At 43.9% G+C, this 18,019-nt stretch overlaps 1 protein-coding gene across 1 annotated transcript in view; it reads right to left on the bottom strand.

Moving 5' to 3' along the window:
• igsf3 (immunoglobulin superfamily, member 3) overlaps positions 1–18,019 on the bottom strand; it is a gene marked incomplete at both ends in the record, with an annotated part of 80,333 nt that overhangs the window by 52,651 nt on the left and 9,663 nt on the right. The window contains one exon of the mRNA XM_083908880.1: positions 8,815–9,195. Within this exon, the coding sequence (XP_083765006.1) occupies positions 8,815–9,195 (381 nt within the window). The remainder of the gene's footprint in view (positions 1–8,814; positions 9,196–18,019) is intronic.

Here is an 18,019-nt window from a genome sequence, read left to right as displayed (position 1 = left end):
AGGATCTACACCATGTGAGTGACAGATGGTAAAATCAAATATGGCTGCAGCTGCAGGTGGAAGTGCAGTGAACAAGTCTTCAGTCAGTCCCACCAATGTTTCACCAAAAACCCAACATGGTGATGACCAAAGCTCTAAAGCTTGTTAACGGATCATTTTCTGAGCGTAATATGACATAATCATGACGTGCAGCTCCTCCATTGGCAGCAGATTGGTATTCAACATCATACCTGCTGTCTCGTGCGACGCCCGCCGCGGCTGCTTTGTGACAATCAGAGTCTGACAGAGCTTAATCAAGTGCAACACGGCCCGCTGTGTTGCACAAACATCTCCATCAGTGCTATTACAAGAGGAACCCCCCCCCCCCCCCCCCCGTCTCTGTGAGCGGTTACCGTTTCATAAGAGCATTTGTCTATAGCTCCCCATGCACAGGATGAATCACTAAGAAAAATTGACGTCTTTAGAATCAAACAGCGATTGAATAATCTGCCTGAGGACATGAGAGTCAAAAAATCTGAGCATGTTCTTGTACATATAAATGGATTCTGATGCCTGTGTGAGTATGTGTGTCAGAATGGGTTATCACTCCAGCCAGGAGCAGTCTGAGAGTCCAGGACCACACACACACACACAATCCAGACTATAATACTATAGGTTCCACTTTTAACTTGACACATTTCACCGACATGGACACAAACTAGCAAATGAGCACATCCATATTCATACTGAATTCATATTCTGTGCTCTGTTTATCTCCCCGAGAAGAGACAGCAGGCCCGTGAGGTTTAGCGTTAAGCCAAGCTAATCAAATCAGCAAGAGGAACACTAGCACATCTTTAGCCCATTATATAAACATTAACAAACATATAAACAGAACACACACACACATACACACACACACGTGGTTACTAAATCTTTTCTCATTAGCCTTAGTCCATAGCGTGGGCGACAGGCGAAATGCAGAGCATGTCTGACATCATTTATATTTTCAGAAGGGCAACAGACAGTAATACATTTGCAAAAGTATGGTTTGCTTGAAAGTGTGTCTTTGGGCTACAAGAGCATTTAGATTCATGCTTAATGGTAAAAGTGAGTTGATTGGCCCAACAGCATCAACAACTGGAGTTGGAGCAAAAGCAGGGAACAATGGGCTCTGGGAGCTGGGTTGGGCTGAGTAGTCCAGGGACCCACTTCGTTGCCATGGACAGGTCTTTGAATCTAAAACTTTGTGCACACATCATCCTTTTCGTAGCAGTGCATCCACCGTTCCAGAGGGGGGAGCTGCGCTTCTGAGAGTGGGCTGGCCAATCACAACACACTCTGTCTTCTGGAGGTGAGAGTTGAGTCTGAAATATCGCGGCTGGGGAACAGCGTCAGAAAGGAGGATTTCTATCAGCAACTAGGTGGTTTTTGACCATAAAAACAAGTTAATGTATGTAAGTAGACCTCCATAACTAACTAACATATATGTGCAACAGGACCACTCTATGTGAGCTTTAACCCGCATAAATATGCTGTCGAGAGCCATCATAACTATGTCAAGCCTGTGGGCGGCAGTGTAGGAAGAAGGAGAAAGCCATACAAGCCAATCAGAATCCTCAACGACAACAACAGCGACTGACCTCTCACCCTCCATGTATGGACGTAACTATTCAAGTGACAGCAGCGATGATCGCAACATTCTAAAATTCTCACACCACTCCTCCGGGACCTCATTAATAACCTCATTCTCAAAAACGGAGGTTTCCAAAATCTCCACTTTTGCCGGAGTTTTTAGAGAAGAAGAATCGTTTTCAGAGGCAAACTAATGCCGTTTGTCTGTAAACAAAAGGCACAACAAGATATTAAAAATACCTGTGTCAGTATAAACATAGCCTAATACACTGGTTTAACCAAAGAACATTTGGATCAAACCTGTGTTTCAAACTCTTAGCAGTCTGAAATGTTGACATGACTCAGCTCTATTTAGGTGTTTTAGTATCCGGGTTCAGCCATTTTCCATGCTGAATCACTGTCACACTGACATGTTTTACTGGGACAGCCGTCACTCATGTTACCAGTAACTCCTATAATGACAGGACACCATGTCTGCAGTGTCTGCGTCTTAAATACATTTATTCATGCACATTCAAGTTGACAGGTACATTAGGATTAGGTCTGAAACTTTGGGCCTGCAAAGAGATGATGCCTCATCACTGTCAGTCTTACCATAGTGGACAAGGTGTATAACCAAACCTATCAAAATGTGTCTATTGGGCTTTTCCAAGTCACTGTGAATCACAGGCCCTTCACAAGACATTGAATGTGACCTAAGAAACACCTCAGAGTATTAGACTCTTCTAACAACCTAACACATTTGAGGATAAAGTAAAACAAAGTTGCTCCTCTGAAATGCCTTTCGTTTAATTAGATTACAGTTTCATATTTGATTCACTGCCCTAACTTCCACAACGATTTGCAGAGCCTGAGGATTATCACACTTGAAATAGACTTGTTTTTTCCCCACCGATATCCTCTCACTGCCCTAACTACACTATTGTTCCATGTCCACTTAACAGAAAAAGACCCAAATCGATATTTCTATGAAAACTTATGTGTTAAATAAGAATCTGAAAAAAAAATCGTTCCACCGTGGTGCCGTACATCCAGTACAGATTGTACTACAGGACTACAGAGTACCAGGCTGTCTGTTGTTCTGTTCAAAACACTGTTTTATTCACAGTGCATCGATGTTCTACTAGATTCAGCAGTTGTATTGTCTCCCACAGTGATCCACTGGGCTGTTAAAGCCCTCTTCAGTGATGTTCAGTAGGAAAGCATATGTTCCAGTGGGAGCACTACAGCAAGGTACCTCTCAGACTCAATTATGGGTGCGACATCTGTCCTGACTGACAGTTCACTACAGTGTGTGACTGTGTTTGTTTTCTGTGCACGTGTGTGTGTGTGTGTGTATGCATGTGCCTGTGTACGGTGAGTCCAACTGGCAGTAATGTTATTGAGCAGGAAGCTCTGTCCGCAAAAGTGGATGAGATGTGCAAGAAAATGGCAAGCCAGACATAGCGATAAAATCTCTCTCCATCTGGAATCCTGCCTGGTCCACAGCTTAAAGCTGGGATGTGCACGCACACACACACACACACACACACACAATCTCAGCAGAGAAGGAATGTAATTGTAAATGAAAGTGAGAGGTGATGGCGAAGCTAGAGAGAGAGAGAGAGAGAGAGAGGGGGCAGAAAAGGCTAGAAGTGTCACTGCAAGAAGAGATGAAAAGCCCCAGTCACATTCAGGCATATGTCCCTCATCAATTCCTAAAGACACAGAGATATAACTTCCCTTGTCCATTTATCAACACTTTCTGTCCTTTATTCACCTCTTTCCTTCAGTAAATCTTATTCTATCTTGCTTTGTCCACACTGTTCTGCAATTTGTCTTCTATAAAAGAGATTCCAATCTTCCCATTGTCCATCTTAATCCAATCCCTACTTCCCTCTGCACTCTTATGCTATGTGCTTCCATCACCGATATGCCTCTCTGTCCTGCGATGAAACTCAACGAACAGCTACTATTGACGAAACCATATACCTGCATGACCAGCTCCAACTGAGAGCCAGGGTGGAGAGCAAGGCTTAATCAAATCTGGGGGGTTCTGGATTGATGAACGGAGGAGAGATGGAGCACAGCAGAATAAGGAAGAGAGGGAGGGAGGGAGGGGGTCTCGGTGTCACCCAGCGTAAAAAGACAGAATGTGAGATGACATCTCCCCTCGTTGCCTCTGTCTCATTAGAGAAGTAGAGGAGTGCAACTTGGTCGAATCCCCCGAGGAAGAAAATCAAGTGCGACGCAAAACCAGTAACGCACTAACACTGAGCTCGGCACAGGCATGAATCAGGCCGCTTGTACACCCGCATGTATGTTTAACAGTGTGCAGCCTTGGCTCAGCTTAGGGGAAAAAAAAGTCAACAGTGTTCTTTGCCCTCTTCACAAACACATGTTTGAAGGTTGCATGTGCACACAAGCACACAAACAAAACAGTGACCTTGGGTAGCTTTACAGAGTTCTTACTGTAGAGCAGGTGAAAGAATTCTCTCTCTCCACTTAAAATCAGAGTAAAAATAATGTAGGGCATCAATACACTAGGAATAAAAAGTGGGAATAAAGCAATGCAGTACTTTACCACAGCCAACGGTTTCCTTCTTCCTTAATTGTAATTCCTGGGTCTCATCTCTTGCCATTTTCCCTCCTCCTTCTCCTTCTCCTTCTTTCCCGGCGTCCTCAATTTGTTCTGGATAATTGTGTTTCAAACTTGCATGGCGGTAAGTGACTGCATTAACCTTAGGAGTCACATCAGGCACAGACTACTTAAAGTGCACCCCTATAGCGGCAGTCGCATTGTGGGTAATGCCTTGTGGAGGTGTAACCAATCACAGTGGAGTCGAGAGGAAAAGCTCATCATTTATTGGTCACACGCACCATTCAGCGCCACCCAAACCACCTATTTTCCCGATTCTGCCACTTCTGCCCCTATTCCTCTCTTTTTCAATATCCTCATCGCTGCCTTTCAGCGCCATCCATCTCTTTCTTCTCTTCAGAAATCACTCCCTGCTAAACTTGACGTTTTTCTAATCACACCTGGGTAAGATGGATGTTTTAACCCGTTCTCTTGACCAGTGGTGGTGAATAACAGAGAAATATGAGAATGCTTTTTTGTTTTAAAATGGGCTTTGGGCCTCCAGCTCAGTTACAACCGAATTTCAGATGGATAGCAACTTGCCAAATCCGGAGGCTGGAATCTGTATTTTTGCCAGCACGGTGACTCCTATGGTGCCGTCTATGACAGTGATGCTATATGGCAGCTTCATAAGTAATGGCAATCTGATGCTCGCCTCTGTGAGGGCTTGCTGTTCTGCTAGCTGTTGGACTCGCTCACACACAGGCTGGTGCGTAGGATAAGGACAACCATGATGGCCATGTCAGGCTGTTGTCCTTTTCTTCTACAATCTGATGTGTAGGAGGAACACACACACACACATAGGCATGCTCAAACAAGCACACAGAAGCACACACACACACACGTGCATGCAACTAAGCTTAGTCAGTCTGCAGGATCAGAGGATGGAGGTGTGCACAGAAAAAAAAAACTGCAGATGACCGCTGACATCAAAAAAAATGTCACAAAAAAAAAAAGAACACAACACAATTTACGTTTAGGTGTCTAAGCCTTGGTTCGTATAGTCTACTGTTAAACTGTGTGTTCAAAAAAAATGATGCATTTGAGAGGCCGTAAGTGGAGCTGTGTGTTAGCGCCAAAGTATTTTGTGACGTGCAATTACTCTGAAGCAATTTATAGAAGTGGTGGACGTAGGTATTTTAAATATGTGGGACAAATGTCTAAACATTCTCAGACTGGTCCGTACAAAGCAGCAGGGCCTCCTGCTTTTCTATGACATATATTAGGAGGGGGAACTAATAAAACCTAAGCTTTCTGTGTATTACATACAGTGTTTATGAACCTCTGTGTCACTTTACAAATAATAAAGCTGTGTATCGGCACGAGTGTGGCGATTCGATGAATATCCCAATCCAGAGAGTCAAATGGTAAAAAGCCTGCTCCCAACTAAAAGGCTGGTGCTTAAAAAACAACACAAAACCAATGTAAAAAAAAAAAATCACTGAATCTAACAGAATAGTGATGTGAAATCCAGCTCTTTCTTTTGGCTCAGCTCCCAAACGGCTCTTCACTGACTCGTACTCCGTAGCTTTTTATTTTAGCCTAATTTTGCAGTTTTTAAATCAGCTTCCATAAAAGGTGTTACAAAAAATACAGTTAATATTTTTTTTTTTTTTTACATTTTAATCAAACCTTTAAATGAACTGAACACAGAACCTGCACTTAACTTAACCTAACCCCACACTGAGCTTTGCAGTCTCCAATATCTTTGAAATGCAGCCAGACACTTCTTTATTGCTCATTTTCTAAATTTAAATTTATCTAAATCCCCCGTCTCTGTGTGTACCTGGCCTGTACCAACACACTGTCTTTGGAGCATCTGCCCCCTTCCTTCTTTTGCATAATAGTATGATCCTAGTCTGTCTTTGCATGTCATTGGCCACATGGTGTGTCCATAAAAATAAAGTCCAGCCCCTGCCTGCATGGATTCAAAGAATCGGCTGCGAGAGCTGGCTCGTTCACTATACAGTAGAATCACTCCATGAAATATCCAAACATTTTAGTCTGGAGATATGATCTTAATCCCTTACTGATTAAGTGGACATAATGCAGTATTTGTGCTATCATGGTATATTATTCTTTACACATATATTTAATATTTAATATACTGAATATTAAAACGCATCATTTAGTACTGGCACATTTCCATTCGATCAATCCTGCATCATGAGGATGTAAAAAAAAAAAAGACAGACCGTCTGTCTGCTCACCTCCTTAAAAACAGCGTCTCGGAAAAAAGCAACTTACACGAGGATGACTAAGAATCATTTTCCCCAGACGATCGACTGCATTCACAGCCGGGGTGTCTGATTCTGTGTGACAGATGATACCAGGCGTGAAAACTCTGTGTCACTGTATCAGTGTGGTGGTGTGGGGGTACAGGTGCATTGTTGAAACTCCTCCAGCAGCAGCAGCAGCAGCAGCAGCAGCAGGTATTGTGTTTCACGCTGAAACCCTCACCAGCTCTTTGTACTGTAAGGTGACGTCCGTGTGAGTAAGCCTCAATGCAGCTCAGGGTAAAAATTACTAGTGTGGTCTTCTAACCCCTCTACAATTAACCCAACTTCCCCCACAGCCAGACACACACACACCTAGTCTAGTCTTCGAGGTCACATCCTTCCTCCCTGAACTTCCTCTATATTACTCTCCTGCTTGTGGAAAATATCCTCAGGGACAGCATCCACAAAGGACTTTAATACAATAGAGTGAGAGCAAATGGAAAAAAAAAGGCCAGGGAAGATGAATGGACACATACAGATTACAGAGTAAAACACAGTAGGAGAAAAAAACAGAGGGAGAGAGAGGGTGGATGATCCTAGGAAACTTGCAGCTGCTGAGGATCACAGTGGGGACCCCCAGAAATACAGAAAAACTTACTGTGTTTCTCTGACCTCCAAAACAGGGCTAAGAGCTTTCAGACAAAGAAAGAGAATATGACAAAGTCCCTCAACACTTCTCCTTGCATACTCTGTCTAGATCCCACTCTCACACTCAGGACTATAAATACCGCGTGCTATCAGCAGTGCAGTTTTACTGCGCCCTGCTCCTGAGCCCTGTCCCACATAAAGATCACGCTGCTCAAAGTACAAAAATATGAATGTTCAAGTCCATGTAATAACACTTATTTAATGTAAAAAACAAGCCTATTGATCTGTTAAGTGCACACTGTGCCGTTTCTGCGAGTATTGATCACAGGCAGCCTGAACTGAACTTTGCTAAATCAGGTTCTCACAGCACCACACGACCAGTGACTTAGGACCTAAATATGTGCAACTCAAGCAGAGACACAGTTGGTTTGCACTTTGACCCTGAGAGAGAGGTCAGCCACACACAGTCGAAGGTATGAAGGTATGAAGTTATGAAGGGAATGGAATCCCGGAGCTTTGGCAGCTGTGCCAGTGAGCGATGTGTGGACATATCGGATTGATCTGTTCGCAACGTTCACACATCATCGGGCCTGCGCTCCGAGCGCGCTCCTGAAACAGCTCAGGTCAAGGAGAGGTGTATCAAAGGAGTGTGTGAGTGTGAATGAGAGGGTAAGACGGAGAGATAACCCACTCTACATACGGCAGGGATGACTAAGGTGAGAGATTTTGTTTGAAATATTTAACACGAAGGCACCGTATGTGCATGAACAACTCAACACGAGTCCTAGATTCTCGTGCAGTCCAGTTTTGATCCCCTGCTTGCAAATTATGCTTAGTGTTAGTTCATGCGGGACACGTTAGTCATACAACCCAGCTGTAACCAGCTGACCGCAGTCTATCAGTCATGCTCCGATCGCCGCCATTCTCACACCGAGGCAGTTCATTGTGTGTCCATTGTAAATCCCTGTTTTGGCTTCGTATGCTGCTTGGCCAACGCAGTGAACATCTGAAGAGTGGAGTCATCAACACCAAGGCTAACTGCATTTCCTTCGTTGCAATGGTTTAATTACGCCAAAAGTGTTCCTGTCTGAATTGATGTAATGTTTGTATGGTGCATATGCAGACAGAAATCTATGTGAGAGAAATTACCTCAACCTTCTATTAGGGCTCTTAATTGCATCTGCGTTTTAAAAACACACACACTAAAGCAATTCACTTACCTTGCCAGATCTATACTCTGACAAAGTAAAACATCACAACCATATTTGCTGTTTTGTTTCCCATCATCACCTGCGTTAACTTACAATTGCAAGCGGACCAGAGATGATGCGAACAACCCGAGGATCTTCTGATGCAGACATCGCTCCAAAGCACCACGAGTCATCAAAAACCTCCACGGGGTAACTTTAAACAATGGCCTCCATTATAGCAGGACTGTATTCATTTAAACTATCAAACAATAAATAAGCATAAAAACAGAAACATACCCACAGGATGTATTTAAGTGTGTGGAGAAGTAATTAACCAGTATTTCCTATTCAGCGGATTAATTGATTGCGGATTGATTGGTAATGACACACTGTTGGCTTTATCTGTACGGCAAACTGTGCCTAAGGTTGTATACTTGTGTTGGGAACTGTAATTGTGGTTCATCTGCACACACACAGGTGGTTTATCCGTGCTTTCAGTTGCTTTGTATGGGCTTAAGAGACTCACCTGTTAGGTTGGTGCGTGCACTGTAGGATCCCAGGTACCGGCCGTCTGTGTTGGGCGTGTAACACTCAAACAGACCCTGGTCCAGGGCCAGTGTTTTGGTGATGTGGAGCACGGCCGAGTCACGGCTGAGCCTCTCCACGTAGATCTCTTTGCTATTCACCCTTTGGGCGTACAGAGCGTAGGCATAGTTCTGCTGAGCTGTGCTCACGATGCGGATCTCTCGGTCCTGCGCCGACGGCAGGTACATGGACCACTCGAAGTCCTGCTCGACCCCCTCTTTGTAGCCGGACACGTTGCACCAGATGGTCACATGGGAGCCCTCGGTCCGTACCAGCGGGCCGCTCTGCACGGTCACGACTCTCTGGGCCACGGCGACACCGGCTACACAGGGAAGAAGAGAGAAAGAAGCAGAAGGTGGGTTACAAAACTGCAGTTTAAACAGAAACCGGAGGCAGATTTCACACTGCCGACATCTCCCGGGAAAACAGAAACAGCACGACATGCACCTTCTGAGGATGAGGTGTGCAGCACAAAACACACTCAAAAAATGTACAGTAAGACCTTATGAGTACAATATGAGACAATGTTGCTGAATATTGCAATGATGATGATGACGACTAGGTAAACAGTGTTTATGTCTTTCTGCTTATTGTTAACATAGGTTCACACTGTAAATAACCAAAGCAGGCTCTGAATAGAATGGAATAAAATCCAACTGCAGCGAATGAGGAAGTGTGTTAGGCCAAAACACTGGGAGAACATTATAAAACAAGTGAAGTAAGTACATTGTGCATATTTATATTGCATTAATGATGCATTTTTAATATACTGTGCCACCCCAATTTACAGCCACTCATTCCATCAGCCATCATCCTATCACGCCAACTGTTATTCCACGCACTCGCTTCATGTTTAACCTCCACCAAAAGCACTGACAGCTCTGCGGCTGTACTACAGTGAGGGGCGAGGCAGCCGTCTGTGAGCTTTGACAGAGGTCAGCGCGAGCTAGTAAAACGCAGGTCGCGTACAGTACAGTATAAGCATGTTAATCGCGTCAATGAAACCAGATAATAAACACTCTCTCTTGCACAACGCGTCATTAGTTTTTACATGCTCATCGTGATTCCTGAACAAGGATGTGCATGAATAATAGCACGTTGAATTTGCACGGAGGAAATAATAATGTGTTTAATTACGTACATTTAGGTCGCTAAAAATCGCTTCGAGGGAAAAGGGAGCATTTGTCCAGAATTAGGAATTCCGTTTATATTAGTCGTAGTAGTTTCCTCGGTTTTCACCAATATGTTTTTATCAGCGCTGTCAAATCTTGGCCTCGTTTTACGTCGCTGCTTAAAAACCAACATGGAACTCGTGCAGACCGATTTGTACCACTCTGTATGTTGCTTGGTATTTAGGTCAGTCAACATACAGTATATCACATTTTTGCATCAGCCTCTTGCGTTCTCTCTCTCACTAACACACACACACACACACACACACACACACACACACACACACACACACACACACACACACACACACACACACACACACACACACACACACACACACACACACACACACACACACACACACACACACACACACACACACACACACACACACACACACACACACACACACACACACACACACACACACACACACACACACACACACACACACACACACACACACACACACACACACACACACACACACACACACACACACACACACACAGAACATTCACCATTCAGCTAACAGCTACAAACATCCCTCTCATCGCAGCCGGAGACAACAGAGCACTTACACATAACCCCCCCCCCCCCCAACCTCATCCTCCCCACCAAATCCAGACAGAGTGACAAGTACGCTGTTTCCTGCACAAGCATCTGGGGATTGCAGCTGGGTTTGTGTGTGTGTTTGTGTGTGAGAGACAAAAAAAAAAAAAAGTCTGTAAGAGGCTGTGTCTCTGGGCACAATGCCTGGCATTAATAATTCACCACAACAGCTTTTTAACTTCAACATCCTCTTTCCTCTCATAGTAAGTTTCTCACACAGGCTTCCACCACGACACCCTCCGTCTTCATTGACTCTCATTATAAGTCGTATACGCCCGTGAACTGTATATGTGTGGCCATGCAGATATATGAACCTGCTGCGTGTCAGTGTTGAGATTGGAAAAAAAAAACCAAAACAAAGTCACTCAGTCACAGAGACAGAAGAAAACAAGAGGTCCACATTAATATTCCTGTGTTCATCTCATTTATCTTATTTCCTTCCTGAGCTTAAACCATCGGGTCTTTTTTTCTTCTATAGTCCTTTTGAAGCACATTTCACTAATGAGCTGATCAAATCTGAGCAAATCTCTGATTTAGAGTCACTCACTTGAATGGGATTTGAACTCCGTCAAAGGGGCATAAGAGAATTAAAACTGATTAAAGTCATTATTCGCTAGGATGTGATTTCTAAAAGACCCCCACACGACTTATCAAGATGTAAATTCCACAGTGTTTCACATGGATGTCTCCGCTTTTTTTTTTTTTTTTTTTAAATGAAACAAAAATATAATTTGCAGGAATATTGGCTTAAGAATACATCAATATGTGTTGTAATTTGTTGTAATGTTCCACTTGCACCTAATTTGTCACACTGTTCTCCTGAATCATGCAACATATGTCACGGTGCTACTTTTACACAAATATACCCAGACACGGTCAATAACGCTCTAACTGTTTATGCTTTGCTGTTTTTTTTTTTGTTTTTTTTAACAACTGTACTTGGAAATAGAAGTAACTAAAAAAAATACCTACACTATTTTTAGAGTGAGAAAAGAAAAAAAAAAGATGAAATGCTTCCCGTGATAGATGGTCGCAGTTAAGAAGTCGACTTGGGGGTGGCGGACATAAACAACTCTGTGCTACAAACATTTATAATCATGTTTCATGATGCATGAACTACAATACCAAGCTGTCAGTGCTGCAAAAGCAGCTCGAGGACTGTAGAATCCTTACATCCATATCGTGTCACTATTTATTATTATAAATCTCACAGACTTCTGTTTAACTGTACTGAGCTTCATGATACTGGATCCCATTTGCACTGCGTGACCTAATGAATATTCACCACTGTGTCATTTCAAATTGGTTTAAGTCACCTCTGCACCAAACTTCAAACATTATGGGCTTAAAAAAAAACTGAAAATGCATAAAGCATAATCTGGCAGAGCACACGCAGAAAGATCCGAGAAGGAAACATCTAGTCTGACTCAGTACCCAGCTTCCTGCCATACTTTGCTGTGATGTCAGTGCGCTCATCCGGCGGCGCCGAGTCTTCTTCCCTGCTTCTCATATTGCAGCTTCTCATCTAGAACTGCTGGAAAAAAAAATATTACTCACACATCCCAGAGAAAAAAAAAAAACTGCAGCGCTCATGTTGGTGCACTAAGAGCTTTCCCTGTAGCTCAGCTGTCTCTCGTCATCCTTCTGAAGCCGGTTGCCTCCTTACATGTGATTGCTCTCATTGCTTCCCACCACGTTTCACTTGTCATCGCTCCTTCCCATCGCCCTGACCCTCCAGTAACTCTCACTCTCACCGTCTCTGTGTTTCTGTCTCCACCCTCTCTTTTCTGTGTATTCCTGTCTATTCTCCGGGCCTCGCTGTTCTCTGCATCTTTTCAGGCAGGATTTAAAACAGCTCTGTGGAACTTCAAAGTGCCCGTCGCTCTGCGGGCTGTTTAGAAAGGCTGACAATGACAAACCCTGCAGACACTCAGACTGATCGCTTCTTTTCCCACCACCACAGTAATCCTAGTCCCGCAACATCCCCCCCTCACCCCCGTTTCTTCACCCATAAGTGCCTGTAACTGCTCAATAAGGTGTAAGATTGTCTATTATTAATGCTCATCTCCATCTGCGACTACTGTGGATGAGTTGCTATCCCTCCTCTTCCTCCTCACTCTCTTCAGCATCACTCTCCTGTGTCTTATCTCTCATCTCGGCTGCTGCCAGTTGCTTCCCACACACACAGCTTGTTAACTGGACACAGGAACAACATGGGCCAGATGGTCAGATGGCGGCGGATGACCACGGACAACCTTTTTAGCCCGACCTTCCAGTCCCAACAGCTGGAGTGTGGAGAGAAGACGACCACCACACACACACACACACACACAACAAGCACACATACATGCACACATATAAAGACAGAAAAAGCCCCAAAGAGGATTATGCTAAGTGGAAGGGGGGTTAAACACTAATCCAATCATTTATGGCCAGTGTCTTATTCTCAGTGGAAACAGCAGCCAGGCTACTTGACTTCACGCCCATTATTCTCATCATCACTCTTCGATGACATGTTGTAATTACACACCTAGAAAGGTGTATAATATAAAACTCTGCAGGGAGTAAGCGATGGAGAGAGCGTCCGCAGCAGTGTCGAGATATGCTGATGTTGGGATCTGTGCTGGCCACCATTGCTTTCCATTTAGATTTCATTATTACATTACATAAACACATACACAGCCTGTTCTTGCTGTATGTGCGAAAAATTGGGTCCAATATCAGGAAAACAGGCCATATTTGGATTTACGTCAACAATACAATTTTGAACGCAATGGACTTCCATGGACCAATCAGAATGACTGAACTCTTAGCTTGGGTTGAGTAGCAAAATTAAATACTTTGTATCACCATGATAAGGGAGCAGAAATAGAATAAACATGAGAACAGAAACTGCTAAAGCAAAAGAATTACTGTAATTTCTGGACTATCAGCCGCTACTTTTTTTTCACATGCTTTGAACCCTGCAGCCTATATAACGCTGCGGCTAAAGCCCAATTTATACTCCTCTGTAAAGTGCTCTACGTCGGTTAAGGAGATCCCTCTATGTCGCCAGAGAGCCTGTCGGAGAGGCTCTGCAAGGGCTGCGATTGGTCCTCAGGACGGGCCGAGATAACGCTGCTCTGTGCCGGCCACTGTGCGCACCGAGCGTCCACAGAGGCGGAGCTGATCACAGTCGACAACGTCGCTACCAAACTATAAATACGCCATATCTTAATACACACAGCATATGTTTAGACTGCAAATGGCTAACAATCTCGCCTCAAATGATCTTAGAACTGCGTTCCGGGACAGAAAAATATTTATTTCAGGTGAGAAACGGCCACTGTTTCAATGTTATTCAGCTGCAACAACAACAACAACAACAACAACTCTCTTGGACGCCATCACTCACTGTAGCCAGAAGCACAATAACTTTGCATAGCGACCCCTACTGATCGGGCAGGAAATGGCAGTGCATATCCGGCACCACGAGGGAGAACTATGAAGGCTCGAGGGGTCTCCATGGTTACACAGATGGATAACGAGTAGTATAATGTGGCCTTAATCTATCACTTTTTACGGGCTAACGGCCTCCAGGGGGCGCTCTAGCAGGAAGCGCAAGAGTGAGACAGACAGGTGGAAGAGAGGCTTGGATGACCAGCGGCGAGAAATCATTCACCAAAACTGGCCGCATTTGAAGAGCAACATTTGCTCAAGTCTGCCAGTGGATCCTGAAAGCGTGGGGCAGATCACCTACGGGTTTTGAAAGGCTGGACTGCTGGACAAAGCGACAGTGAGGCTGTTCAAGACAACGTCAGTGGTTTTAGTGTGCAGAAAGAAGAAGAAAATAGCGAACAATTACTTTTCTGGTTATTTTTTTAACTAGCTGTGTTACAGGCACTTGTTTTTCTTTCTAAATTTAGTTGGTGCGGCTTATATTCAGGTGCGGTAATTACGGTATACCGTAACATGTCATTGTTTTGCAACAGACTTAAAAGACATTAAATTGGTATCAAAAGAGCATTGTTCAGGAATCAGTATGATAAAAAGGGAGTTCTATCATTTTTGCTGAGACTTTTTGGCTGTCCACAGAACTTGGATTTATACCAAAGATGCTCGTACTGATAACTTCCCCACCTTGAAACTTTTCTGCAAAAAAAACTTTGCAGGGAAAACTTGAAGAGCAGGGGGGAAAAAGTGAAGCAACTATAGCCAGTGAGAGATGAATTAATTATGAACCAACTTGGACCCAGTCAATGTCTCCCATGTCCCCAAAGGAAGTTCAGACTCATCATACGGATCTGAAAAGTTTCAGACAGCAAGGTAGCAGTGGGGCCGGGAAAGGACTGAGCGGTGAGCGAAGAGGAAAAAGAAGGGAAAAAGGGAAGATGAGAAAAAGAGAAGATGACAGATGCCTTCAGGGTGCACGGAAAAGTGAATATATGTGCTGCACTCATGTGTATGGATTGCAAAGAAAATGTAAATGCTAGAGAGAAATAAGAAACACGAGATTATGATCCTGTCTACACATCCCAAAGCTAGTTAACCATTCTTCCAAATCGCTCCGCATCTTTCTTCCTCTCAGCCCCAAAACACATTTGACCCCGTTAACATCATTACCAGAGAGAGCAAGAGTGCAAGAGAGACAGAGGGATTCCGAGATGAGGAAGAGAGATGAAGGGAGAGGCTATATGGTGCCATTCAAACTGCGACAACATAAAACCTGTGTTTCATTATTATTGTGACTTCCAAGGTCATAACTGCTTTCTATTATCAGTATCTGAATTAGCGCCTGTGCCGATGGGATAACATTTAAACGAGAAACGCATCACATATCATTTTGATTGAAAGCAAATATTTGGCTTCTCTCGACTTTCTCACTGGCGACTTGCCCCCGGATATTGATGTCGTCCTAAAAATGCATGTCATTGTACGAATCAGTGCGACTGTAGTAAAAGAGGGAGCGTGTCAAAGACAGAGACGGCGACGAGAGAGGCCAGAAAGCAGCTCAGCGAACAGCTGACACACAACGACAACAACTGCCCATTACACCCACGCAGGTCTAATCAGAGGAGCATTCATGGAGTGAGTCGGTAAGATGAAGCCGACACGCTGCATGCAGGCAACGCTCCGGGTGCACACACAAGGACTACAAAATGAGTACAGTTACACAGAGGGACGGGTTTTCATCAGCCAGCAATGCTGAGAACCATTCCCAAGCATAAATTTTTGAAGTGCCACCCCCGAAAGCACAAAATTTGCCAGAAGGCAGAGAGCAGTGCGAACATAAATAAAAGTCACGTGCATGTGTGTAGCGCGTGAACATACTGTACATTTATTCCCCCTCGGAGACTCGCACTTCACCTTGATTCCAAAGGGTTTAAATGCAAAAACACTGCGTAGTTTTTGAGCCAGAGCTGAAATTGTCCGACATGTTTAGGAATGTAGCTTATTATTGCCAGGTAAACATAATCACAGAGCCAGTAGCTGGTTAGTTTATCCCTCAGCAGACTGGAAATGGAGGAATTACTAGCCAGGCTCTTCCCGTCAGTAAATCCACCCATAAGCATCTTGGAATGCTCCATGATTAAATCTAGTTTGCATATTCTCCACTAACGTTAAATCTAAACCAACAGGTTTTTTTTACAGAAGGTTATGTTTTGGACCTTTCTTCATGGTCACAGCAACAATTCAAGAAGTTACTATTTTCAGATTTGTTACAGCTGGACGTAACAACTTCCATCTGTTCCTGGTTTGAGCTTTTCTAAGCTGCCCGGCTGCTCACTTTCGCTTTATAAATCAGAACCAGATGATAAGAAAGGGATTTTTACAATGCACAACATGAATTTTTTTTGCTTTCAAGTCTGGGCAGTCATGTCGTCACTCAGCAAACCTACAATCTCAATTTCTTTTTGCGACTTAATCTCAATTCTGAGGACTCCTGCTTTGTGCTACACCTGGGTCGTGTTGCGCTCGGTTCTCGACATGGTAACCAGTTCTAATTTATGAGCCCCCGGGCGACAACAGTCATGACCCCACCTGTGCTGTTGCTCATAACAGCTGGTGAGTCCAGGATGTAAGCAATCGGGGGGGGTTTCCAAGGCAAATTCATTCTTCTTTGCCACTCTATTACTGTACACAGGAGGAGTCTGTGCACAGTGTGTGCCATAAACATAACTTAAATGGAGACACAATGTAAGCTGTGTAGGAATGTGGTCGGTCTGCGTGGGCTGATTCATATATTCTCCTTTCCATTTCTGGTGCCTGTAGTATTCGTCAATAAAGTCAACAACACAGAGCAGATAATAATCCTCCATTCTATGCTGCCTCCTTGTCCTCCCTCCTACACCCTCAGCTACTTTGCCTTCCTTGTGGACCACCGTGTAAAACAGCCATAGAATTTTATTGTCTTCTCCCGAGCTATGATCTCAAACTGATAATCGGCGCTCCAGCGATTTCTTCTCATCCTTTATAAAAGCAACACTTTCATCAAACATTTTTCAAAATTCACAGCACTGATGCCTGATGAATTGTCCCCCCCCTCCCCTCCCCTCCCCTCCCCTCATCATTTTAACATTTTTGAAATAATGAAAGCTCTGTCCCTCAACACGGAGGTAAACATGATTACTTTAAAGCTTTGTCAAAGAATTACTACACGACTCCACCACTGTGCAGCTTTGCAGCAGTGGACAACAACAGTTGCTATGTAATTACAGCCACAGCAACAGCAACACATAAATGATATAATATGAAGCATAAATATAATATGGGCAAAAACATCATTCTTGCTGTTGGTCATTGTCAGAACTTAAGAAAATGGGGGTTGTATTCTGCTCCCTCGTCAAAGCTGGACCCTGAATACATGCACAGCCGAGAGAAAACTCAGATTGTCTCGTCTTAGTCCAATTTTAGTCGGACTAAGATGAGACCACTCATAGCCCGATTACTCCTGCACTGAGTCGGACAGGAGTCGGACCTGTCACTCTGCGCATGAAACGTATATATAATAAACCGCATGCAGTAATGTTGCCGGAATCATAAGGCTAATAATCTTATTTGTATCACAAGTAACATGTACAGCATGTAAGAAACATACAGAACCAAATTAGCCAGACTATGGCCTTAGCCAGACTATGGCCTTAGCCAGACTATGGCCTTAGCCAGACTATGGCCTTAGCCAGACTATGGCCTTAGCCAGACTATGGCCTTAGCCAGACTATGGCCTTAGCCAGACTATGGCCTTAGCTGTGCATGTAAACATACTGAGGACAGCTTCTCAGACGATGACAACATCAAGTCTGATTCACTTGTGAGAAAACACTAAATATTATCATAATGAACCACACAGATGGTGACAAGCAGCCAATCGATATGTGTGT

This window comes from Microchirus variegatus (assembly GCF_963457635.1).
Source record: "Microchirus variegatus genome assembly, chromosome: 22".
In the NCBI taxonomy this organism is placed as follows: domain Eukaryota; kingdom Metazoa; phylum Chordata; class Actinopteri; order Pleuronectiformes; family Soleidae; genus Microchirus; species Microchirus variegatus.
The sequence above is the reverse complement of the archived record's forward strand: the minus strand, read 5'-3'. Positions and strand labels throughout refer to the sequence as shown.